Source organism: Numida meleagris, chromosome 1, assembly GCF_002078875.1.
Source record: "Numida meleagris isolate 19003 breed g44 Domestic line chromosome 1, NumMel1.0, whole genome shotgun sequence".
In the NCBI taxonomy this organism is placed as follows: Eukaryota; Metazoa; Chordata; class Aves; order Galliformes; family Numididae; genus Numida; species Numida meleagris.
The window spans coordinates 72828083-72853439 of NC_034409.1; the positions used below are offsets into that span (position 1 = coordinate 72828083).

Consider the following 25357-nt stretch of genomic DNA (forward strand, 5'->3'; position numbering starts at 1 on the left):
AGGTGGGCTGGGCTGTTGACTGCAGCACTGACCATGGGGCTCAATTCTGAACAGACTTCTACTGTACCACCTTGAAGCAGTTCCTTGAATTCATGGATATTTTAATGGAAAAGCAATGTTACATTGAGAGCATTGGAGCTATTGTAGTGATTTCTCTTATAAACTGTAACTGCAATGCAGGTACCTCCACAGTAAGGTTTTCTGTTCTTCCTGAGGAGTAGTGGACTAGATACTTTCAATATATTTTTTAGAAGTTGGCCCTTGTTTCCCCAGCCCGAAAAGATTAAATTTAAGCATAAGATCTGTATATAGGGAATAGTGCAGGTTTTAAAGATGGAGCATATCGAAAACTCAAATCTCATTAAGTAAACACTGACCTTCACAAAGAGATGGAAAGTCTGGTTCTAATTAGTGGGAATCCAGTTTAAAAGCTGAATTTTGTCCTTAATGAAAATTGTATCCTGCACACATATGGAAAGGATTTTTTTATTTGATTAAGTCTGCAAAATCATATATTTTGCCTTTTAATGCGTGTGAAAAAACATTCCATGCAACTTCTAGCATTGTGAGAATAGTCTAAAAACAGTACTCTTAAAACCACCTTTTTAAAGACACAAATATTTTCAGTTCCCACATGGGAAACTTTTGTCTGTCAAAAGACTCAAGGAAATAGCAAACTGTCATAGAAGCACTTTACCTGCAGAATAAAACATCCTGTGCAAATTGGGAGTTTTCTGGTTGTGTTCCAGCCTTGAGATGACTGACGTTGAAGTATGAGAGCGTGTGATTGATGAAGCCATGCATGCTTCCATTTTGACTATATGCATATTGATACATAAGGCGTGGAATGAAATCAGATGTGACAGCGATTACAAAAGCCTGACACACATGCACACAAATAGATGAAAAAAAAAAAAAAGACAGCACGGTGAATCTATGTCTAATGTGTCTCAGATTAAATTAATTTAGGTGATAATTTGTATGTTCAAATAAGTTTGGAAGAGTGATGAAGTACAAGTTAAATGGACAGACCTGGTACAGAATGGGTGTTTTATATAATGGACAGTGATTTGCTTTGTGTCTCCAGGAGAAGGCTGCAGTTAGGGAGGTGGTATCTTTCTTAGATCACAAAGTAGCAAAAAAAACTAATGCATTGTACATTTCTCCAAATTTTTCTCTCCTTTGACCCATTAGAAGGTTTATTAAAAGGTCTTTAGCTTTAAAGAGTAAGGCATAATAGCTGGTTGGTATATTTTGAAGCATAATTTGGGATTGTTACACATTGTCATCTCTGTTAAACCATCTGAATGTAAAGTAGTCATCATCTACTCTCCATTCTGCAGCAGGACTTAAACATTTAACATCAGTGGATGTCATGCTGGAATAAAACTAGTATAACTCTGAATGAATCATGCAAATGAGCATCTAGATCATATCAACAAGAATTCATCAGATTTGTTCAGAGCTACCTGTTGCTAAATAGATCTGCATCAATATTATACAGATGCAGTAAAGAAGCAGATCTGGGCATTCAATATTTTCACATATTGGGCATGGACATATTTACATTTCTGTCAGCAAGAAGTAACTAACTGATATTTTAATTAAATTTCATAATTTAAAATGTTCAGAATTTGTTTGAGACAGTAAATAGTCAAGGATTGTAAACCTGAAAAGTGTATTCAAATAAAGCCCAGAAGCTGCAAAATTTTGCTCATCCAGCACAGAGCAGTGGAAAGCCTGAAACTTCTGCCTGACAGCAACTTCATGAGTATGTATAAGGCTGCACGGATATCCTGGCTTAAATCCTGCAAACTGACAAAGCCCTAAGTGAACAATCTTCGACTCAAGTCGAACAACTCCACCTTCTCTGGAGACATTATATTTGCCCGAGTTATAATGATAGCTTACAAATTGTTAGAAAATGCTGCTGTGCTGGAAGCTATTTTATTAAATAAACTACATAGCACCTCTGTACACATTTCCCTTTAGTAGTGAGTATCAGCTACATTTCTAAGGTGCTTTGAAATCTATGGGTCAAAAAGTCATAGTATTACAACTCAACTCCTTTGCATGAGCTTTTTTACTCTTGAAGGATACATAATAAATTTTTTTCTTAAGGATTACATGTAGAACAATAAGCATAATAAATCTATATACCAGCCATATACATATTATATACATACAATCAGTCTTGTTCTGTTAAATAATATCTTTTCTCACTTAGGTTTCGTAGCTTTGGAAGTGTGTGAGCCAACTAAAAAAAAAAAGCTACTCTTCCAGAAAAACTAATTATGTGGGAGAAATGATACTTATTTCTCTATATTTGTAAAAATCAGAATAAAAAAAATAACACTTTTTCTTCTATCTAAGAGCTTTATGTTTGTGGAATGCACTTCTGGATTTTATGTTTACAACCTTTTCGTTCATATCAACAATTATAATAGCAGAGTGACAGAAAAATTATGGCAGTAAATAAGTGGATCTTTATCAACTCTGTGGAGTGTTGTCTGTTTAGATTCCATTCATATCAATTATTTTTATATGAATTACTCTTCCTGTCCTATAATACAAGTATATATACTTGAACAAGGTGAGTGAATGGTCATCTCCTTCATAATTCAGATCCTGTTTTACACCTCCACAAGAATGGACTGGATAACTTAGATTTTATTATACTTTATAGCATTTAAGACTCACTTTTACATGGTATTAGGGGAACAGTATAAGCTCCTAGGATCATATACTTACATTAATGATAACTGAAAGCTTTCCAATACCACTCAAAATGTTATACCAAATTCCTGTAAGTGAAAAACAGAAGTTATTAAGGGATTTATTGATATATATATTTTTTCCTATTGAATACTTGGTATTCTCATCATTTTAATGATCTTCCATTACTTACCTATATCTTTTGCTCTTACTGTGTCTGGCCTCCTTAGTTCAGTAATAAACTTTTTTGCATCAAGACGGACTTCTATGATATTGTTCAGAAGAGCAAAGAGCGGTGCCAGAGGAAAGGAGGCAACAAAGAGTGTGACAAAGCCAAACTGGATAACTGGAAGAGAAATGTGTATTATCCTCAGATATATTTTGAACAGAACTGGTAAACACAGATGACAGTAAATTGCTGGTGAGCTTTGTGAGTGACAAAACCTGTAACACTCCACTTTGCTGTTTGAACACAGTAGTATATATTGGAAAGAAAGAGATGAAGGTTTGTTGCTATGTTTTATGAATGGTTTAATAAAGAACAAGGAGTTTGCAGTGTATTCCGCTTTTCTATATGATCAGCTGACAGTGATGCTACTATTCCTGCCTGCTTTTTGCCTGTAGGAAAATGATACTTTAGGGAAGATCATCGAGGAATGATACATTAGAGGAGGAAATCTACAGCATCCTTATTTCTTCACAGCTTGCTTTGGAAAATTTGGTGGCAATATGACAAGAGTAGGAAGACAATAAATATCTTTGTGGATGCACGAGACTGTGGTGCCATACAGCATTTTCCTTCCTACTTCTCAATATCCTCCATAGTTAGAGATTTTCTCAAAGTCTAAGGGAAAGAGAAGTCTATTGCTGCATTTTTTTTTTCTAGGTTTGCAATTTGGGTAAAGTAGCTGGGGAGAAAGAAAGCACTGTCCACTGGTCCTAAAGAACAAGTAGTATTACAACAAGCAGAGCCATCCTGAGTTCTCTGTGCTTACCAGAACAGATATGTAACTAATAAGCCTGGCTTCTTTCATAGGTTGAAAATAAGAAAACAAATAAACAAACAAAATCTCTCTCACTTTGAAGTGGATGACGTGTTATTTCCATTGCTAGACTACCAGTAACACAAGTTTCAGCTCAGTACTGATTGTATAATTGTATAAATAAAAAGACTACAGATTTCTGAGTGAATTAAGCCTGTTTTCTAGGACACAGGATGACCCGTCTGTATGCAAACTGTCTTCTAAGTAGCTGAGGAACCAGCATCACCCTGTAAAGCACAATGCTGGCAAAAGAGTATTTTTCTGAAACCTCTCAGTAATCTAGAGATATTTAGAATAATGTGGTAAAAAAAAGTCTCCTCAACAAAGCTTCTTCACTTTTTGGGTGGGCAGAGTATCATTAATTTACTTGTCTTTCAGTGGCACATTCAGGCACATAAAATCAAACCCATCTCAGTGAATTTCATTTATCTATAATTAGAGCCTGGAAAGGGCCATTGCTCTTTTGCTCTAAGACACTGAGAAATTAACAAGAAGCCTAAAAGACCCCTCTTCTGTGGAAAACAGGAAGCATAAGCAGTGAATGTTACTTATGAGACTGGATCATTCTGTTGTAAAAATGATACATTGTTTTAATGCAATACTTCAGGGAATTGAGAGACGTTTTTATTAACGTAGAAAACTAATGAAGAGTAGGAGGAAGGGGACCAAAAATATGCTGCTGACATGCAAAGTAATCTGAATAAAATTAAACAAATCTATCTGTTATTTATAGAATTAAATAAATAACTGTGTGAAAAAGGGGTTAGTGTGTACAAGGCACTATGTACTGTAGCATCTTTTTCATCAAATCCCTGTGCAAGTTCTCTCTCCACTGTAGGAGAAATCTGTTGCACTTTTTGTAAAAATCATGTCTTTTCATAGCTTAAGTGTTTACATTAAAATCCTTTCCTTAGTCACTGTAGTAACAGCCTAAAACTAACTGATAAAAGAAACTTTCTTCAGGATGTTTTCTTGTACACTTTCTCTTTTGTGTGTGCAGACTGCAAGTCTTCTAATTTACTTTACTGTATTTCTCTTGCAAGTGACAATATATTTGCATAGTAAAGTATTATCTCTGTCTTATGTATGTCCTTTTGATTTTGATTCTCATTGCTTTGCTTTGAGATAGAATATATCTAGCATGGAAGAACTTCAGTGGATTGGCTACAGAGCAGAGGCTCATACCAAGGGACTCTATGCAGAGAAGCAAAACTGTGATGGAACTGTGGCAAAACATTGTGAAAAGACACACAGGGTTAACAAGGGAGACCCAGCCCTCCCCAAGCGGGAAGAAAAGTGTCCCCGACAAGAGGAAGCTCTGATGCTGCGTAGGTGGAGACATGAGTGATGGCAGCCAAACCCTCATGCATACAAAGGCAGCTCTAGAGAACGCAATGACCTGGAGCACTGTGAAGAGGATGTGTAAACAGGACACGATGTGTCAGTAGGGTGTGGTGCTGCAGTTTGAGCTGCAGCTCATGCAGGGAGGGCGTAGTCCTCCTCCCCAGTGAAGAGGCCAGCCTATTTAACTCTCATCACGTTCTTGGTGGAAGTAGGCAAGCCATGTTATCCACTTGGGCAAAAGCCATAGCCAAGAAGGCTGTAGCAACCCACACGGAGCACCCATGCAAACATGTGGCCATCCAGGTCTCCGGCTGCAGGGAGTGGCTGAGCCTGGCACAGGTATCAGGAGGAAGCAGGAATATGACCTGCATACGATGTGAACAGGTGGATGATCCACTCTTCCTTGAAGGACAACTGAAGGAGGATATAGAATGATTAGGAAGCATCAGAGAGCGTGAAATTGAGATAGTCCGGTGGAGCCACCCTCTGACATCCCTGCAAGAAAGGGACCAAAAGCACACTTCCCAAGTAGTGATGGATCCCCTACCCTCTTGCCACCAGGCAGAAGAGATAAGGAGAAATGGAAACAGGTTCTTGCTTGGGGTGGCAAGTGACCGTCCTTCTGGCCTACCTCACCTTCCCAGGTTCCCTTGCATAACAGGTATGAGGTCTTAGGACTCAAAGGACAAGTGAGTGAGGATACTGAAGAAAATCTATCCAGAGGGCTGTCTAGCTTGAAGCAGTCAAGCCCACACCAAAAGACAGTCCCTGCCAACAATAAAAGAAGGGTGTTTGTCATAGATGACTCCCTTCTGAGGGGAACTGAGGGGCTGCTATGCAACTGGACCCTACTCACAGGGAAGTCTGCTTCCTCCCTTGTGTCCAGGTCAGAGACATCACAAGGAAGATCCCTAGTCTAGTACAGGCCTCTAATTATTACTCTTTGTATTTCAGGTAGGCAGTGATGAAGTCAAGTGGAAAAGCCTGAAGGCTACCAAGTGGTACTCTCAGACATTCAGGCAGTTAGTTTATGGGTGCAGGAGCTCAGGTGGCATTTTATTCAATCTCACAGGTACAGGAAAAAATACTGAGAGGAGCAGGAAAACAACATGGTTAAACAGCTGGCAATTCTTTGTTTCTTTTGGTCATAGGACAGTTTATCAGGCACCAGGTCTGCTGGTGTCAAATGGGGTCCTCCTGGTGAAAGGAGGGAAAAAGATTCTAGCCAGGATTTGGCAGGGCTCATTGATAAGGCATTAAACTGCATTTGAAGGGGGAAGGGGTTAATACCAGGCTTGTTAGGGATGAGCCTATAGGCAACATTCCAGTGTCAGGAGTGATACCAATAGCACAGCTGAAGTGCATCTCCACCAATGCATGCAACATGGGCAACAAACAGGAAGAAACCATTGTGTGGCAGGAAAACTATGACTTAGCTGCCATCTCAGAACATGGTGGGATTATTCCCATGACTGAAATGCTGCAATGGAGGGCTGTAAGCTCTTCAGCAGGGATGAGCAAGGAAGGAGGAGTGGTGGGGTGGCTGTTTGTGTTAGGAAGTGTTTCGATTCTGTAGAGATCAATATTGGGAATGATAAGGTTTGGTCCTTATAGATGAGGATCAGGGTGAAGGCCAATGGGGCAGACATCCTGATGGGAGTCCAACCAGGATGAAGAGATGAAGAATTCTACGAGCAGCTGGCACAAGTCTGGTGATTGGTGGCCCTTGCTCTTGTGGGAGACTTCATCTTAACTGATATCTCCTGGAAATACAATACAGCACAGAGGAAGCAGTCTAGGAGGTTCTTGGAGTGTACAGAAGATCAGCACAGCTGATCAGAAGATCTGACACAGCTGGTGAGAGACCCTACCAGGGGAAGCACCTCTTTAGACCTGCTGGTTACAAACAGAAAAGGAATGGTGGGAGATGTGGTGGTCAGAAGGTGACTTGAACACAGCGACCATGAAATGATTGAGTTCTCTATTCTTGATGAAATTAGGAAGAGGATCAATAAAACTGTTACCTTGGACTTCCAGAGGGCAGACTTCAAATTGGACAAAAAAACCACCTGGATGACTGGGCCAAGAGAGTGGTGGTGAATGAAGCTAAACCTAGCTGGCAACCAGTCATCAGTGGTGTTCCTCAGGGGTCATGATTGGAGGTGGCCCTGTATAATATCTTTATTGACAATCTGGACAAGCGGATTGAGTGCACCCTCGGTATGTTTGCAGATTACATCCAGTTAGGAGGAAGTTTTGATCTGCCTGAAGGTAGGGGTCTGGAGAGGCTGGATCAATACGCTGAGGCCAATTGTATGAGATTCAACAAAACCAAGTGCCAGGTCCTGCACTTTGGTCAAAACAACCCCATACAACACTACAGGCTTAGGGCAAAGCGGCTGGAAGACTGCACAAAGGAAAATGATCTGGGGTGTTAGCTGACAGCCAGCTGAACGCGAGCCAGCAGTGTGCACAGGTTGCCAAGAAGGCCAATGGCATCCTGACTGTATCAGAAATAGCGTAGTCAGCAGCACTAGGGAGGTGATTGTCCTTCCTTACTCAGCACTGGTGAGGCCACACCTCAAGTACTGTGATAGGGTTTGGGCCCCTTGCTACAAGAAAGACACTGAGGCCCTGAACCATGTCCAAAGAAGGGCAGTGAAGCTGGCAAAGGGTCTGGAGCACAAGTCTGATGAGGAAGAGGTGAGGGAGCTGGGATTGTTTAGTCTGAAGAAGAGGAGACTCAGGGGAGACATTATAGCTCTCTACAACTACCTGAAAGGAGGTTGTAACAAGGTGGGGGTCAGCCTCTTTTCCCTGTTAAGTAGCAATAGAACGAGCACTAAGGGCTTTAAGTTGCACCAAGGTAGATTCGTATTTATAATAGGAAAAAATTATTCTTGGAAAGACTGGTGAGGTATTGGAATGGGCTGCCCAGGGAGGTGGTAGGGTCACCATCTCTGGAGATTTTCAAGAAACAGGTAGATCTGGCACTGAGTGACATGGTTTAGTGGGCACAGTTGTGATCGGTTCATTGTTGGACTAGGTGATCTCAGTGGTCTTTTCCAACCATAATGATTCTGTGATTCTATACACTAGCACATAGTTTTTTCAAAGCATTTGAGCATTCTACCATTGAAATCATACTTTCCTGAATATTTTACATTCATAATCAGGAAAACGATGTATCAAGGAAATAAAAACAGATGTTAGAGTAATGTCCCAAAAAACCCGTGAAATGCTTACAAAAATACATAATGCTAAAGTATCCCTTATTTGGTTTTATGTGAATTTAGCTGGAATAGAACTGGAGGGATTCCATTAAAAAAAAAAAAAAAAAAAAAAAAAAAGCATTTGCAATGCTTTAGTATAAGCCACACACATATTTGCTTTGATGATGCTTGTAGCCCCTTTTATTCACTGCCTGGGAAAATTTATTTTTTTTTCAAGTTCATGAAAGAATATTCAAGGTGTGCAAAGGTCTTCTGCATAACTGCTTAAAAATGTCTATTGAAAAGCCATTGAGAAGTCTATGCCAGCAGTATTTGTGTGGCCCTCTTAAAATCTCTTCAGTGTTCCAACCTCTTAGTAGTAGCATTCTGGAATTCTGCACATGCCTGCTCAGTTACGGCAGAACCATTTACACCACTTCTATCACACTTATAAAGACTTCCATCAATGACAGCTGATGTCGAGACATCCTATTTTTGGCCAGAGTACACGATGGCAACCCAGGAATATCCATATTACATTCATCTTTATACCACAAGGTCTCCATGCAAAGCTCTTCTAGTATTCACATATAATCCTATGACCACTCACTGAAGCCCTGACTGACTTGGGTGATTATTCTCACATGCTTTGTGGCAAAAGGTTATAAAGACCTGTGTAAGAAGATGGACCTCTGGATGTCTAGCTTTTTTTCATGGATTTCCTACTTGTAGGCCAGATTGAAGGACGACAAAGATGAATATGACCCCATCTCATGTCAAAACCTAGTGAGCAAAATAATTGAGAGCTGTGTATAAGGAAAACTTGAGGACACAGGAAATAAAACCTTCGCCTCAAAACAGAGCACTAGATATGTGGTCAATTGACCCAGGTTTTATTTCTGATGAGAGAAAAAATCCAGACCACCTACTGCTAGCGTCAAGGACAAATCACCTGTACTGTCAGTCTTACTCAGGAAACAAGTAAGGGCATTAGAACCGGCCCACATGGAACAGCATTCACAACATCTGATGCCACATATACAGTGCTTCATTTAGGCTTAGGCTGGCTGGACACTGAGACAAAGACAAACAGCATCAAGAGAAGTCTCCCAGATCACAGCACTTCTCAGAAGATCACTTTTTGTGGAAACTAATCATCTGTACACAGGACTTAAATGGAACTAAATCCCAACAAAGAAAGACACAGCAAACACTGTTCCTCTAAAGTGGCCTCCAAGATAAGATTAAGAGCAAAGATTGTTATTTATTGTGCTTGTGTAAGAATCAATCCCCAGTATAAAATCTTACACATTGAATATCACTCAGGTTCTACCTGATCTACACACTGAGTAGCATGGGTAACCTTTGCATTTTTTTGCATCAAAACCTAATCTGAATGAAGGTCATTGCTTATAATTGTTTTTTGTTTTCCTCACTTCTGTGTCAATAATATGTCATAGAATTATGTGTTACTCTAAGTAAAGAATGGAAGAAGCTCCTAAGAAGAAATTTTTCAACAGACAACCAAGCCTGGCTAAGAAAGTAAGAAATAGGTATAATTTACTACTCTTTAGTAATACATATATGTAGCAAGTCTACACACAACAGACTGAGCTGGTATTTTCAAATCCGTACTCATTATAGAGATTATAGAAAAATGTAAGTTCCTCTTCAATTATTCTTTTTTTATTTTTCTTCCCCTTTTGCTGCTTCACACGTTGCCTGTTTGATGGCTTTTCCTGCTGTAGGGGAAATTCTTCCAAACCTTCCTTATGGTAGTCATTTGCTACAGACACTGGATCTGATCATTTTATTCTTAGAATTCAAAAAAGAATTTTGCCCAACTGCTTTTTAACAGCAGTCAGATGATTAAACTCTTTATTATATCTCTGAGAAAAATATTTTTTCATTTAATTGCCTTATGAACTCTGGGCTCTTCAAGACTGGAGAAGAGTAAATAAGAATCTGAAAATCATTGCTAATGTCAGTTTCTTCTCAAGAGCAAAGGCACTAGTGGTGTAAACTTCACACATTCACAAGCATCATTCAGATGGTTTTAGACAGGACTTTCTAAAGTCTTTTCATTAGCGATGCTTATTGCTCCTCTAAACATCAACTTCTTGCCAGCTACTTATTTGTTGTGAACTTACTGCCAGCTGAATGGAAAAAGTGCTATACATGCTACACACATCAGGAGCACAGTCTGATATATTGGACTGTGTCAAAAGTCATTTAAGAGTTTCAGCAATGGAAAGTAGTCATGAAAAACTTGACACATTAACAGTGACAATTTACATTTCATTTCATTGCACAAAATTTTCAGGTCACTCAGAAACATTCAGAGTGTTTCTGCTCAAGAGTGTCCGCTAAAAAAGATATATACACATATCAGTTAATAGTACCAAAACAAATGATCATCAGAAATTTCACTGGTGCAAATCAAAACTATGTACTATTGATTGATAAGGCCTGTTTAAGAAAGAAGCTCAGTACAGTCTGCTGAGTGAAATCAGATTCAGAGTACTGAAGAAATGAACCACAAGAGCATTCCCAAAGGAAAGCAGAGTTTATTTGCCATTAAATGTTGGCCTCTTCCTCCCACACTACTAGCGTATGTCAAAAGCCAATGAAGGCAACGGAAATTTACTTAACTTGTAGACTTTGGGGTTTACTTCTTATTTGTTTTTTTTTTTTTTCAGATTTATTTATGACTTTTACTTTATAAACTAAGTGCCTTAGTCTCAATTTCCTGCTTGCTGTATGTTGTATCAAAGTCATGTGCTTGATTTCTATGGACTTGCTCTCAGTTAAACATTTCAATTTCACGAATAGTAACTGTTGAAATACAATTTTATGCAATAATCAGAACCCATTAAGCCATCATTCCTATCACTGTCTGCCCTGAATTTTCTCCAGTGCCTTTGTTCCACACTGCAGCTACTGACTTTCAGTCCAAGCTATTCTAACACAATCCTTTAAGAAAACTTGTGCTCTGGTTTATGAATAGAAAATAGATTTTAAACTCAGTTTCCTAGATTCACCCTAGCTGTCTACTTCATTATCGTTTTAATGCTTCAGTTTGAGAAAATTCACAAGCCTTTATTCAGGGCCACAAAACATCTTAGTGTCACAAGTTGTTAGCCTGAAACCTCAATATACCAGCTTTCCTGACTAAAAAAGTAAAATGACAAAAGGCCATACTTCTCCGAGTATGTCTTTCTGGGGCAGAAAGAGCTCTCAGCAAACTAACGTGGTTTTTTTTGAATGGGGAGGAGGGATGAGAAGTTAACAGTCTGATGACGTCTAGTGCAAATGATGGGAAACGTTTCCTCAGACAGACATGTTTGTTTGGCTTTGGGTGGTAGATCACTCCTGAAGTGGTAGGGGTATGCATGGTGCTATAGCTGCTGGCCTAGGGACAGCTGGAAGTGGAAATCCCAAAGAACAGGATCTCCTGTGACTGATTTAATGTAGGGTGATGTTAAACATCCAGGTCCAGCAGAACCAGTATTTACATTTAAAAAGCTGAACACTCTCCACTGCAGCATTAAGTGGTCTTGTAAATTGCATGAACTGAAAGGTAATTCTCCTGGGGCACTTAAGCATAGACTAGCTTAAAGACAGAAACAGCTGATTCTTCTTCCATGTTTCTTGTTATTAATGTTTACTGTTAACAGATTAATCACAAAGACACCAGCTTGGTTATCCCATTAGCCATCACACTGCCTCTTGCTTTAGTGGAGTGGTGCTTGTAACTTTGTTGAAATGGAGTACTGTGAATGCCATTTGGCAGAAAAAAAAAGTCCAGAGAACAAAAGCAGAACCACATTTCTCAACATGACAATACAGGAGATTTAAAAAACAAAACAGTAAATGTCATTATTTCTATTAGTTTAAGTAGACATAAAATAAATAAATAAATAAATAAATAAATAAATAAATAAATAAATAAATAAATAAAAGCTACCCAAAGACGCTCAGGCTTCTTAATATTATGAGTCAGAATAAAAGGAAATCCCAGCAGGTTTGAAATGGCCATTCCAAAACAGAAGTGAGAGAGTTATATCAAATACTCCTCTATTCTCTACATGGGTACTGCAAAGCACATCCTGGGATTGCTCCAAACATCACTGCTTAAAGAAGTGGTACCTCCTCAAGGATAATTTTTTCATAAGAGAAGGGAAGGCAAAGAGAATATATAACCAAAGTTCAGGTTTCTTTCAGAGAGGGTGCCCTGTCATAAAAATGAACAGAGGTCCCTGAACTTCCAAGTGGGGGTTGGGGGAGCAAAATCCCTTCCAGTCTAAGAGCAGAGCAAGTCCAAGACCACCTCATGAGGCTGAATGTGTACAAGTCTATGGGGCCAGCCTAAGTTTTCCAAAGGATCTGGCTGATGTGGTTGCCAAGCTGCTCTCCATGACATTTGAAAAGCTGTGGCTGTCTGGTGAAGTCCCTGCTGACAGCAAAAATGGAAATATCACTCCCATTTTTAAGAAAGGGATAAAGGAAGACCTGGGGAACTACTGGCCGGCAAAGCCCATGTCTGTACCTGAGAAGATCATGGAGCGGATCCTCCTGGAAGAGATGTTAAGGCACATGAGAGATAAAAAAGTGATCTGAGATAACCAGAAAGGCTTCACCAAAGGCAGATCATGCCTCACTAATCTGATGGCCATCTGGGACGGAGTGACAGCATCGGTGGACCATGGAAGGGCAACTGATATCCTGTACCTGGATTTGTGCAAGGCCTTTGACATAGTCCCCCACCATATCCTTACTTTCTAAATTGGAGAGATATGGATTTGAAAGGTGGACTGTTCAGTGGATAATGAATTGGCTGGATGGTCATAGCCAGAGGGTTGTTGTCAATGGCTCTGCTTCTGGGTGGAGGCTGGTCACGAGCAGTGTCCCTCAGGGGTCCGTCTTGGAACTGGTGCTCTTCAACTCTTTATCAGTGACTTAGACTGTGGGATTGAATATACCTTCAGCAAGTTTGGTGATGACACCAAGCTGAGTGATGTAGTCAGTACAATAGAAAGAAAGAACGCTACCCAGAGGGAAAAGTGAGCCCACAAGAACCTAATGAGGATCAATAAGGCAAAGTGCAAGGTGTTGCACTTGGGTTGGGGCAGTCCTAGATATGAGTACAGACTGTGACATAACTCCTAGAGAGCAGTCCTGTTGCAAAGGACTTGGAGGTCCTGATGGATGAAAAGCTGGACATGAACCAGCAGTGTGTTCTTGCAGCCCAGAATGCAGTGATATCCTGGGTTGCATCAAGAGAGGGGTAGGTAGCAGGGAGAGGGAGGTGATTATTCACCTCTACTCTGCCCTTGTGAGGCTCCATCTGGAGTCCTGTGTCCAGTAAAGGATGGATGTAGAGTTGTTGGAGTGAGTCCAGAGGAGGGCCATGAAGGTGATTAGAGGGCTGGAGCACCCCTCCTATGGTGAATGGTTGAGGGAGTCGGCTTGTTTAGCTTGAGGAGAGGGCTCCAGGGAGACATCATTGCGATCTTCCAATACTTGAAAGGAGCTTAGAAGCAGGAGGGGACTAATTTTTTACACAGGTAGATAGCAATAGGAGGAGGGGGAACTAATTTAAACTGAAAAAGTTTAGGTTAGATATTAGGAAGAAATTCTTCATTTGCAATGTGGTGAGGCACTGGAACAGGTTGCCCAGAGAAGCTGTGGATGCCCCATCCCTGGAGGCATTCAAGACCGGGCTTGATGGTTTCCTGGGCAGTCTGATCTAGTGGTTGGCAACCCTGCCCATGGCAAGGGGGTTGGAACGAGATGATCTCTGAGGTGTCTTCCAACCCAAGCCATCTTATGATTCTATGAAAAGGCCATGACTGCCCGGTGATTAAGGTGGTCCAGCCTATTGAATGGCAGATAAGAATTCCAGAGCCTTGGCTCAGTCAGAAGCTTTTGCATAGTCTTAAAGATGCCATCCATCAAAAGCCAGAGCATCCTGACAGGACAAGCCTGAATGGAGTGACTATTTGCAGAGATAAATAATCTGGCCATAACTGTCTGAATGAACACTATCATTGTTTGAGTGGGAGAACTGAAAGGCTACAGTAAGCCCAGTCTAGAGTCTCTAATTCAGATTTTTCATTCATAATTGAGCAGACAGCCACTGATATGTTTCTCTCAGTAAAGTCTTGTAAAGTCTTCAGAATTAAATTCTGAAACAGTAGACAGATTTTCTTCTTCCTCTCTTCAACAACAAATCTTTTATATAATAATGTATCTCCAGTGTTCCAGTCATTGTCTTTATAAACAAATCAGAAATTAAAGTTCATTGTCCTCATTTGCTGTTTTGTACCTCTTCCCTGCTCAAATAAAATTTAGAAAAATAGGTATATTCACTTCAGAGTAATCTCAGATGACCAGCTCGGGCAGAGCCACACAAAGTGCTTCCTTGGCAGTGTGGGTGGTCTGAGTCACTTGGCAGTGAACCTGACAGCTGAGTGCAATTACATGGTTGCAGGGCAGCAAGTGGGCCAGGGAGGTGCAGCTTAGGTTTCATTGCTACACGTTTGTCTCAAATTCCATGGACAATGCATAGCTTTCTGTGGCACACGACAAGTCACCATGAGCCATTCTCTTCACTCAAAAAACTAGTTCTTTTGTAAACAAATGCTTAGATTCATAATTAATCCATTCATTTGCAGGGCATCTGCGAAATTAGCCCTGAATGAGGCACTCAAAGTTGTTTATCTTGTAGTCATGAAAGACAGGTTTAGTAGCCACTGATTCAGAACATCAGTAGCTGACACCCTGGTATTACAAGTTAATCCAGCAAGACAGGCCTTTGCTTCTAAGTGATATCCTCATCAGTGAATCAAGGGTGATCTCTTATACAGGCATCTCACATCAAGACTGCAGCACCATTGCAGATGCTATGGAAATTTGCCACAGCTGATGGAGAGTGGAAAGAGCTTCTTCCACACCTCTACATGTGGGAGTCCCCAACTACAGCAAGTCACCAGTATGTAACTCTCTGGAAAGCAAGAGACTAGCTCCTAACACTCAGGTCTCCACTCTTCTTCTATGTCAGTCAGCCACACCTCAGTTATCACAGCTGTCTCCAGTCCCAAGAGGGAACTTGCACCCTAGTCTGCTCTCCCAGCTCTACAGGGAAAAGTCTGGCTCCTCCTTACGCTGCCAGGGGCTTTTGCTGTAATTAGCTTTTCATGCTGCAACTAATCACACAATGCAGCTCCTAGAATGAATATCAAATATAGCAGATGTGCAAGGACAAGGAATTAAATATTAATAAACAGTTCTATTTATTCAGTTTCATCACTTACATTAACTAAAGGTCATTGTCCTTGGAGAGAACTTACTAATCAAGGAATTTTGGAAGTTAAAATGCATACACTTCTGAGCTATGTCTGACCATAAAAACACATGAAAATATTTACAAGGGGTAAAATCTATATTTTTTTCATCATTATTTAATTCAGAAATTGCAAAAGAGGTTTCTCAAAGTTTCCAGGAAGAATAATAATCTTGGGCTGAAGTAATGCATAGAATAATTAAATCCTAAAGGAAAATAATCAACAAAATATGGTCATGGGCAGAGAGAAATAAGGTAGTAGGAGTTGGAACACACAGACAGATCCTAAGGTGAGCTGTTGTTTAACCTGGCAGGCAGCAAAGCACCAAACAGCCATTTGCCCACACCCTCCAAAGTGGAATGAGGGAGAGAATTGGAAACCAAATAGAACTCATGGGCTGAGATAAACTCCTTACTATGTCTGGAAAGAAAAATGGAAACAAAAATGTGAGAATAATTATCTATCTATCTATATCCATAATGCAATTACTTGCTACCAGCTGACTGACACCCAGCCAACATTACAACTGTTCGCTAACCAACATCCAGCTAGCAGCCCAAGCACTCACCACCCTCTGACAGACACGTGAGCAGCAGCCAGCTTAGGTTTGCCTAGAGTATTTCTCTCCTTCTCCACTCACACCATTCCCACTTTCTCCTCCACTGCTTCTCCACAATCTACTCCTGAGGCAGATACAGGGCTGTGGGTACACTACAAGTTTGTTTTGCATCTAGTGTGAAGAGTATGGCTTCTTACTTAATACCCTGCATCTCTGCCTGCTACTGCCTATCAGGTTCATTTCCCTGAGGACAGCTGAAGTTGGATTGTTTCCCAGGGCTGCAAAATTGAGTTGTTCAGTTATTTTTCACAACTCTACCCTCATGGGTTCTGTTGACTTTGAGACAGCAGAAAACACTCTAATGCTACATCTCAAATGATGTCAAATGGCCACACTGGTCTCAGATCAAAGAGTCTTTTAATGATATTCAAACAATGGACCAAATCAGCAAGATGCGAGCAATCCACACGTGCAAGTAATAAAGAATGCATATAGCTCCTCTCTGTTAGAAATTGAATCTTAACTGACGTATTTTTGTGAAGTAGCAGATCCAGCTCTAGATCCCCACCAAGTGTAAATCATAAACTGCTGCCTCCCTGACTGTATTACCCTTAAGTAAATAGTTACATCTTGCCATTTCAAGAAAGAATTGTTGCCAATTGTTGCCCGGTATTCCACCAACATACTTAGCCCCTCTAATGTGCAAAAACAAACAGGACTAGCACACCAACCTTGAAAAAGTATTTATCTCTGCCACAGTTTCCATCAACTTAAGTGATTGTGAAATACAACAAACATGGAGGTCCTCTGCCTTACAAAGTTAAATTCAGTTGAATTAGAGTTTATCCTATTAAAAAAAAATGGCTTGAAAGATGACCAAATGTGACATCTGTCAGAGAACTGCTAGGTCACAGCCTGAACCAATGATTTGAGTACCTGGCGAAAGGGTGTAGCCAGCCTTGGGAGCCCAGGTGGAAGCTATTCACCTGTGTGACCAGAAGGGGTCGACCCTGGCTCCACCTCTCCTTAACCTCATTTAAGAGCTGGCAGCTTCAAGGGAAGCATCTCTACTTAGAGACTGCTTCCTTTGGAGTGCTTGGTGAGTACTGATCCTTAGAAAGGGGTAAATGATCCATTCTTTATTACTGGATTGTGACTATTGCTTTTCCTGTGTGCTCCAAAACTGGTTTAAAGCAGCTGTGTCTGCTGCTGCTTATCCTTATAGAAATATGTACAGAGAAAGTATACATGTGCTGTGTTCCAAAGGCAGAGAATCAGCTGGCTAAAGTATGAAAGGTGAGAGGCAGCCATAATTGCAAGTGTGTCCAGGGCTTTTTTAGAAAATGTAGTCAACTCAACATCTGCAGGCTTAAGCTTTCTGTGAGTACAATGAGAATAACAGCTCTCCATTCTAGGTCTCTTTTAACTATTTCAGAAACTCTTAATGGCTGAAGGCTTTTCCTTCTTGCATGCGAGCGTTGATTTTTAACTTAAACATAAGTCAAAATGCTGTTTGTGTGAGTTAACCTCATGCAACTGTCAGTCATGAACTGAGAAACCAAAAAAAGGTATTCCTACAGCCTTCCTCTGTAAAAGGTAATACATTTCTATAAGAAAATACCTATGTATATTTTAGAACCTACATGTTTCTACCACATTTGAAGCAGTAATGAGCAATTGTAAGAAAGGTGAGAGGAATTACAATACAGATTTTAGTGCCATTGAGAATGACTTCAACAGGCTGTAGAAATGAATGAAGAGGAATTTCACAAAGCTCAGCAAAGGAAAATGCAGTCTTGCACTTAAGAATAACTCCAAGCACTGGTACACACAGAGAATTGACTAGTTTTAAAGCAGTTCTGCAAAAAATTGGCCTGGAGGATCTGGTGGATGACAAGTTGCATGTGAGCTAGCAATGTGCCACAACTACAGAGAAAGCTCACAGACTTGTGGGATGCGCTAGGGAGGGTTTTGCTAGCAGATCAAGAAAAGGAATCCTTCTCAGTACAACTGTGACCACACAAAATGTTCTTTCCTTTTCTGTGCTCCCTAGTAGAGAAAGCCATAGACATGCTGCAGTGAATCCAGTGAAGAACTGCTAAAATGACTGGAGGATCAAAGGATTTCATGTGCAAGAAGTTTACAGAGCTGCAAGTATTATTCCACAAGAAAAGGCTCAGGGTGGTCTCATCAATGAATTCAATTTTTCAATGGGAGCGTTGAAAAAGATGGTGCTAGGCCTTTCTCAGGGGTGCTAAGTGAAAGAACAGGAGACAATGGGATCAAATTGAAATATAGGAAATTCAAGTTAAACATAAGGAAAAACCTTAGTATTTTTGTGGTTTTATGATCTTGGTTATCCGTATTCCACATCATAACATCATGTAGTGCACTGGGGGCTAGAGAGTTAATGCTGCAGTTCCGTGGATTGTTGACAGTTCTGCTTACCTATCTCAAGATATAAGAACTACAGCTCCCAGAAGACTTTGCTGTTCTATTGCTGTTCAGAGGGAAAGATAAAACTTACTGGGAGTCATGAGACTGTTATCCCTTTTTTCTGCTTGTCTCTGCAATGTGTGCTCCCTTGCTGTCTTGCCTTCAGCATTAGAATAAGATCTTCAGTTTTTGGACTCTCATTTAATTGATTCATTAGCTTCAATTCCTATTATATTTTGTATCTCCCGTTCTGCTATCTTATTTAGTAAATTAGTTTTCTCCCATAGCTCATTACCACTGCTTTGTTTTTAGGCCTATCTTCCTACCTTTTCCTTACACCCCTGTCACAACTGTCACAAAGTTATCTCTGTATCTGTGACGGGGGACAGCAGGCTCAATGGTCCGAAAAGAAAAGAGGAAAAAAGTGTTGTTGGTTTACAGGTTGGCCTAGACCAGTCCCATGACTAATGAGGCAGGGGACCCATGGATCTATGCCCTGGGGAAAAAAGGGGAAGGGTAGGGAAATAGCAGACAGTGGCAATGATCTGAGGAGGAATGTTAATTTGCTAAATATGATATTGGAAATCAAACAAAATGAGAATGCGTCCAAAACCAAGGCCTTGCTCTATAAACTGCAGGGGGACCATCTGCTTCTCTGCAGCGAACAAAGAGAGGAACTCCAGGCCTGCGAGGCAGATTCACCTACCCACTCCAGGCACAAATTCCCCTGGGGGAATGCAGCTCCTCCCCTCCCGCTCTGAGAACCAAGCACTCAGAAATGGCAGTCCACAGAACCAGAATGCTAACTCTTTAACTCCCAGTGCTTTACATGATGTTATGATGTGGAATATCGACAACAAAAAAAAAATCACAAAACCATGACAACCCCCCTGCCCCCCTTCCCCTTTTTCCCATGGGTCCCCCTGCCCCATTAGTCACAGAACCAGTCCAAACTGGGCCAGAAATGTGTCAAGTATGAGTGTGGTCAAACACTGGAACAGGTTGCACAGATAACTTGTACAATATACATCCCTGGAAACATTCAAAACCCAGCTGGACAAGGCCCTAGGCAACCTGCTCCAGATGACCAGGCTGTCAACAGAAGCTGAGTTACGTGATCTGGGGAGTCCATTCCAACCACAGCTATTCTGTGATAGGGCTTCCCGCTGGGAGCACCAGAGTCTTTCACAGTATAAGTAGTAACAGATACTAGGACTTATCATTGCTCCTATGTTGGTAATTTATTAGTCTCATACCCCTGCTGTCTTCCATGAAAAGCTGCAAAAGCATTTTGGCTTTCTTCATCTTATACCAAGTTATGGTGGAGTCATACTATATATGTTCATTAGTCCTCTGGAAAAAAAAAACAAACTATTGTTGCAGGAAGGGAATTCAGGAATCTTACTCATTTCCATGTATTCTGGAGTCAGTCCAGTGAAAGGTTCCAAGCTGTAGTCAAGATCCCACTGCTGAGGGTCTTTTGATTGGCTGGTGTTCATTTTCTTTGGCTCAGTCCTTTCATCCTTCATCTTCCTGAAAAGCTTCTTTAATTTCCTGAGGAACAAAAGGTCAGACCAAGACTCTTTCCTTTTTTATTTTTTTCTCCCAAAAGGATCTGGCCTAAACATTTGTATTAGAACACAAAATGAATATCAAGTTGCTTTGGTGTCACAAGGGCTTGATTTGCAACATTCTCCTAAGCTGCTGCTTATTGCCAGTTAACAGGCTCATGAATGAAGCAGCTGCTGTGTTCCTGTATCAGGAGGAAGTTACAACATCATAACATGCTTTGATAAAGTTGAACCTGGTACTGCATAATAATTACTTGTCTCTCGAAACATACTGAACCAGCATATTTCTGAAGCTTAAGCACCTTGGGCTTAAATAATAGTAGTAGTTAGTAATAGACATTTCCTTCAAGAAGGAAAAAACAAGCAAAGACCTCCAAGGTAAAGTGATATCTTCATACTTCATATGTAGTACAGGTGCCCTTTTTTCAGTGTGAGATTTGGGAACTTCCATATAGTACTTATCATGGTCAAAATGACTGAATATATATGCCGATCAAAGATGGTACAAGAATATACTCATTCATAAGCCTGGTAGACTTATGAAATTTAAACATAAATACTTCCCACCGTCAAAACTAAAAGATTGCCTCTGCTGCTAAATCTGCAGCACCAAGGAATAAGTGTACCTAACTTACTGATAGGTCTGAAGTCATGTAGGTCTATAAAAATAAACATCAGTGACTTCAAGTCAGCCCTATAACCAACAGAAAACTCTTAAAGATTCTTGGATTCCACTGATCTCTCATCTCAAGCACATCTACCTGAGTATATTTAAATCAACAAATAGATATCTATCTATCTACATATATACACATATCTACTGCTTGTGGAATCCTAAAGAGAAAGCACTTATCTCTCTATAAGTAAATAGAGGCTACAATTAATAAAAATAATGAAATATATACCTACAAAATGTCAAGTTTAAACAATATCTTAATTCTATTAAGGACCTTTGCTCCTCGAAGGACTTAATTCCATTGCAGCTACCTAACCATCCGAACAGTCTTCAAAGTAATGGAATCAGATTCCTAAGGGAGATTCAGTAAGGTCAGTAGAACTTAGCCTCAGTTGTTTGTCCTTTCTTACACACACACACACATTCTACGTTAGTCACTTTGGATTCAGTAAAGAACTTTTGTAATAAAGTGTCACTTGACATATATGTAGTGACATCACATCAGAACTCTGCTACAAGCACCTGTATTGGAACTCACTGAAAAGAACTGGGACTCACTGTACCTTATCTGCAAGTTTATTTTCCTAAACTACTGAAGTATATAACTATTAACATCAAATTTGAAGCATTTGTTTGAATTCTTACCTGGAAAACAATACATATTTCTGAAATCACCTTTCTCTTTTGAGAGTTTACTGGCAATGTGTAAGACAAAGTATGCAGATCCCTGTAGACCCGGAAGAACTTATTTCACTGGAAGTTAGATATTCTATGTACTTGCACAACTGTATAATCATTCTTTACAGACTTCTCATAAGAGATTTGCAAGTTCTGAATTGCCCTTCAGATATGCCTTAGTGCATGAGTGTCCAACCTTTTGGCTTGCCTAGATTGCATTGAGTGAAAAGGAATTGTTTTGGGCTACATATATGTAGGCCACAATGAAAGTAATGCCTCCTACTTATTTTCATGGACACTACAATGGCTACACTGAGAATTTTAACTCCGATAGAGCAAATTCTCAGCTACAAATTGCTATTTTTTAGCATAGTCATCACCATTAGCTCTGCATTTTTGCCAGTGATGAACGAGAAACTGCACATCAGGCTTGTTAAAACCTGCACTTGTGGAATTCACTGACAGTCTCTGTTGCCATTGCTGAAACACACCACTTGCAACTAACTGTGCTTACATTTGCTGTTTGGTCTCCATCAATGTGCAGTGTCAATGAATGTCAACAGGTGCAACTTCTTCTATGTGGAGGAATTCAGTGCTACACCCTTTGCTTGCTTCTGTGTCAGACACCATTTTGTCAGACTGACCCTCTGCTGACATCTGTCACAAAGCAACAAAACGTAATGGAATATTCATGGGAAAGTTCAACGTCAGACCTATCAGATATTGTGGGTCAATGTAACAAAATAGGAAGCATTACTTTCAGAGCAGCCTTCATAAATATGTAATATAATTAAGGCATATAAGTTAAAAACTTATAATAAGTTAATATTTTTACTAGAACATAAAAAGAGTAATAAAGCCACGACACTAGTGGGATTTTTGACCTTGTTTTTGTGAAACTAATGCGTCAATCTGGTTCTACTCAAATGGCTGCAACTCTTAGTGAGTTCTCAAAGTATCTGTGATTTTTTGATGAAATTTTACACTTCCTTTTCTTCATCTTGAAAATAGTTGTTCACAAATACACAAATTGCCAAAAAGCAAAGATATAGTGTTACTGTGAATTGAGGGATATTTTTCTCTGGTAAGATAGTTTGTATAGAAGGCTAGTAAAGAGACATAATGAAATTTTTGAGTTGAATATCAGATTGTAACTATACATTCCATTTGAAAATTCACAGGTAACATGTCAACTGAAAATGGATTCGCAAATATATGAAAAAAGGATTTCAGCAATCTTGAAACCTGTTCTTAAACTTCTGTATCAAAATGGAAAGGCTGATTATTTTTCACTGCCCATAGTACTGTGTTTAGCCAATGTATCAAAATGCATAAAATTTTTTGCCATAACTTGAGTTATCACTTAAGAATCTACCCAGTAAGCACAGGGCAGGCAGCAGCCAGAGTAGTAGCTCACATGGCACACAACACTGATATTCTGCCAGCTGCAGAAGTGAGGGGCACTCATTCCAACTGACTTTTTTTTTTTTTTGCTGAGATAAGACTGCAGCTCTGGCATAGGGGTATGCAACATTCACAGAACCATCCCAGACATGACCAATGCCTTCACTCAGACAGTTGCTGAAGGCAGAAGCAGCTGTGCAGACTCTGATCTATGGGAAGTGCCTGGGCCTTGTTCCTGGAGCAGAGGTGGGAGGTAAACTCATATGCATTAGATGTACCCAGATGGAGGACCTCCTGCAACAGGTGACTGTGCTGTAGGAGACAGTCAAAAGGCTGTGTACTATCTGGGAGGCAGAAATGGAGATAGGCAGCTGGACTCACATGCAACCTGCATGTGAATCCACAGTCTGGAGCCAAACAGCCCCAGACTCCTCTAGTGACACATCCAGTTAGAAGGGAAGCCAAGAAAGCTGAGAAATGGCGAAGTGCCAGAACAAAAACTAACATGACAAAGACGCCTGCTTCAAAGCCTGAGAAGCCTCTGCAGAACCAGGAAAAAGAGGAAAAAGAAACTCTAATGAGTAAGTCCTCCAAACTGAGTAAGGCAGCCAGACCAGCTCCTGCTTGCATAGCACCTACTGCAACTAAGAAAAAGTGATAGGTGAGAGTGGTGGCTGATTCTCAGAGGAACAGAGGCACCCGTCTGTGACCACAGTCCACTATTTAGAGAGGTCTACTGCTGTCCAGGGGCCTGCATCAAGGATGTGACAGAGAGGTTGCTAGATCTTATATGTCCCACTGACTACTACCTGCTGCTGCTGTTTTGCATAGGCACTACTGACATAGCTGTGAATAACCTGAATAATACGAAGAGGGACTACAAGGAGCTGGGAGCAGCAGTGAAGGACTCGAGAAGGGGCATGGGTAGTCTCTTCATGAATCTTCATGAAACAGAATTGAGAAAATCAATAAATGGTTAAAGGAGTGGTGTCATGAACAGGGCTTTGACTACTTATGCCATGAGACTAGCTTAGATAAATCTGGTATTCAGAGGGAGAACAGGGTTCATGTTTCAGAGAAGGGACATATTTGGCAACAAGCTTTCCAATTTAGTCAGGAGGACTTTAAACTAGAGTTGCCAAGGGAGAGTATCCTCAACCCATCCTACTTTGAGACTGATGACGGTAATGGTTGCCCTAGGCCTGGAGTTGGATCACAGGTCAGGAAGACAGCACCTAAAGCGCAGGACAAGGGAACTCCAATTGGTAAATCTACCTCAATGAGAGCACAATTCAAATGCCTGTATACTAATGCACAGAGCATGAGGAACAAGCAAGAAGAGTTACAGCTGTGCACATACCTACAGGGCCATGATGTCGTCTGCATTGCTGAGGTGTGGTGGGATAGCTGTCACAACTGGAATGTAGGAATAGACGGGTATAAACTCTTCAGGAAAGAGAGGCGGGGAGAAGGGGAGATGGTGTTGCCCTCTACATCAACAACCAGTTGGAGTCCACAGAGCTCCACCTGGAGATGGGTGAGGATCTGATAGAGAGTTTATGGATTAGGATTAAGGGAAAAGCAGGGGAAGGAGACATTGTAGTGGGTGTCTGCTACTGGCCATCTGATCAAGAAGACTGAGTGGATGAGGTCCTCTAGAAACAGATAGGAGCAACTTCATGCTCAAAAACATGGTCCTCATGGGGATTTCAACCACCCCAGTATCTGCTAGAAGGACAGCACAGCAGGGTGCTAGCAATCAAATAAGTTCCTGGATTGCATTGATGATAATTTCCTCTTCCAAGTGGTACAGAAACTGTGAGAAAAGGTGCTATGCTGGACCTTGTCTTCACCAGTTTGAAGGAGTTGATGAGTAATGTGAAGCTAAAGGGCAGCCTTGACTTCAGTGACCATAACATGGAGGAGTTCAAGATCCTTAAGGTGTCAAAAAGGATGTTCAGCAAGCTTGCTACTCTGAGCTTCAGGAGAGCAGACTTTGACCTCTTCAGAGACTGCTTGGTGGGGTGACATAGGATAAAGCCCTGGAGGGAAAGAGGGCCCAAGACAGCTGGTCAGTATTCAAAGACCATCTCCTCCAAGCCCAGAAGCAGTGCACCCCAGGAAAGTGGAAGGCGGTCAAGAATGCCATACGGCCTCTGTGGATGAACAAGTAGATCCTGGACTTACTTGGGTGCAAAAAGAAAGTCTATAGGGAATGGAAGCAAGAATAGGTTACCTGGGAGGACTACAAACAAGTTGTACAAGCAGCCAGGGATCAGGTTAGGAAAGCTAAAGCCCAGATAGAATTAAATCTAGCCAGGAACATAAAGAGGAACAAGAATTTCTACAGGTATATCAGTGATAAAAAGAAGG

The 25357-nt window shown here is 40.7% G+C and overlaps 1 protein-coding gene and 1 long non-coding RNA gene across 9 annotated transcripts in view; one reads left to right on the forward strand and one right to left on the reverse strand.

Annotated features, from left to right (window-relative positions):
* ANO2 (anoctamin 2) overlaps positions 1 to 25357 on the reverse strand; it is a 245212-nt gene that overhangs the window by 10822 nt on the left and 209033 nt on the right. For 6 of the 7 annotated variants that reach the window (XR_002437744.1, XM_021393597.1, XM_021393608.1 and 3 more), the window contains 4 exons: positions 20061 to 20209; positions 2909 to 3061; positions 2752 to 2804; positions 698 to 879 (listed from right to left, as the gene is read on the reverse strand). Coding sequence is in view for 6 of the 7 variants with exons in the window: in XM_021393597.1 (XP_021249272.1) it covers positions 698 to 879; positions 2752 to 2804; positions 2909 to 3061; positions 20061 to 20209 (537 nt within the window). In the remaining variant the exon portion in view is untranslated. Of the gene's footprint in view, positions 1 to 377; positions 462 to 697; positions 880 to 2751; positions 2805 to 2908; positions 3062 to 20060; positions 20210 to 25357 lie in introns of all 7 variants that reach the window. The other variant, XM_021393632.1, reaches the window with a different exon arrangement.
* LOC110397423 lies at positions 15700 to 24831 on the forward strand. Of its 2 annotated transcripts, none has more exons than XR_002437770.1 (3): positions 15700 to 17318; positions 21174 to 21273; positions 22762 to 24831. It is a non-coding gene; the product is annotated as an uncharacterized LOC110397423 (long non-coding RNA). The 2 variants fall into 2 exon arrangements; XR_002437769.1 differs by lacking the exon at positions 15700 to 17318 and adding an exon at positions 17325 to 18373.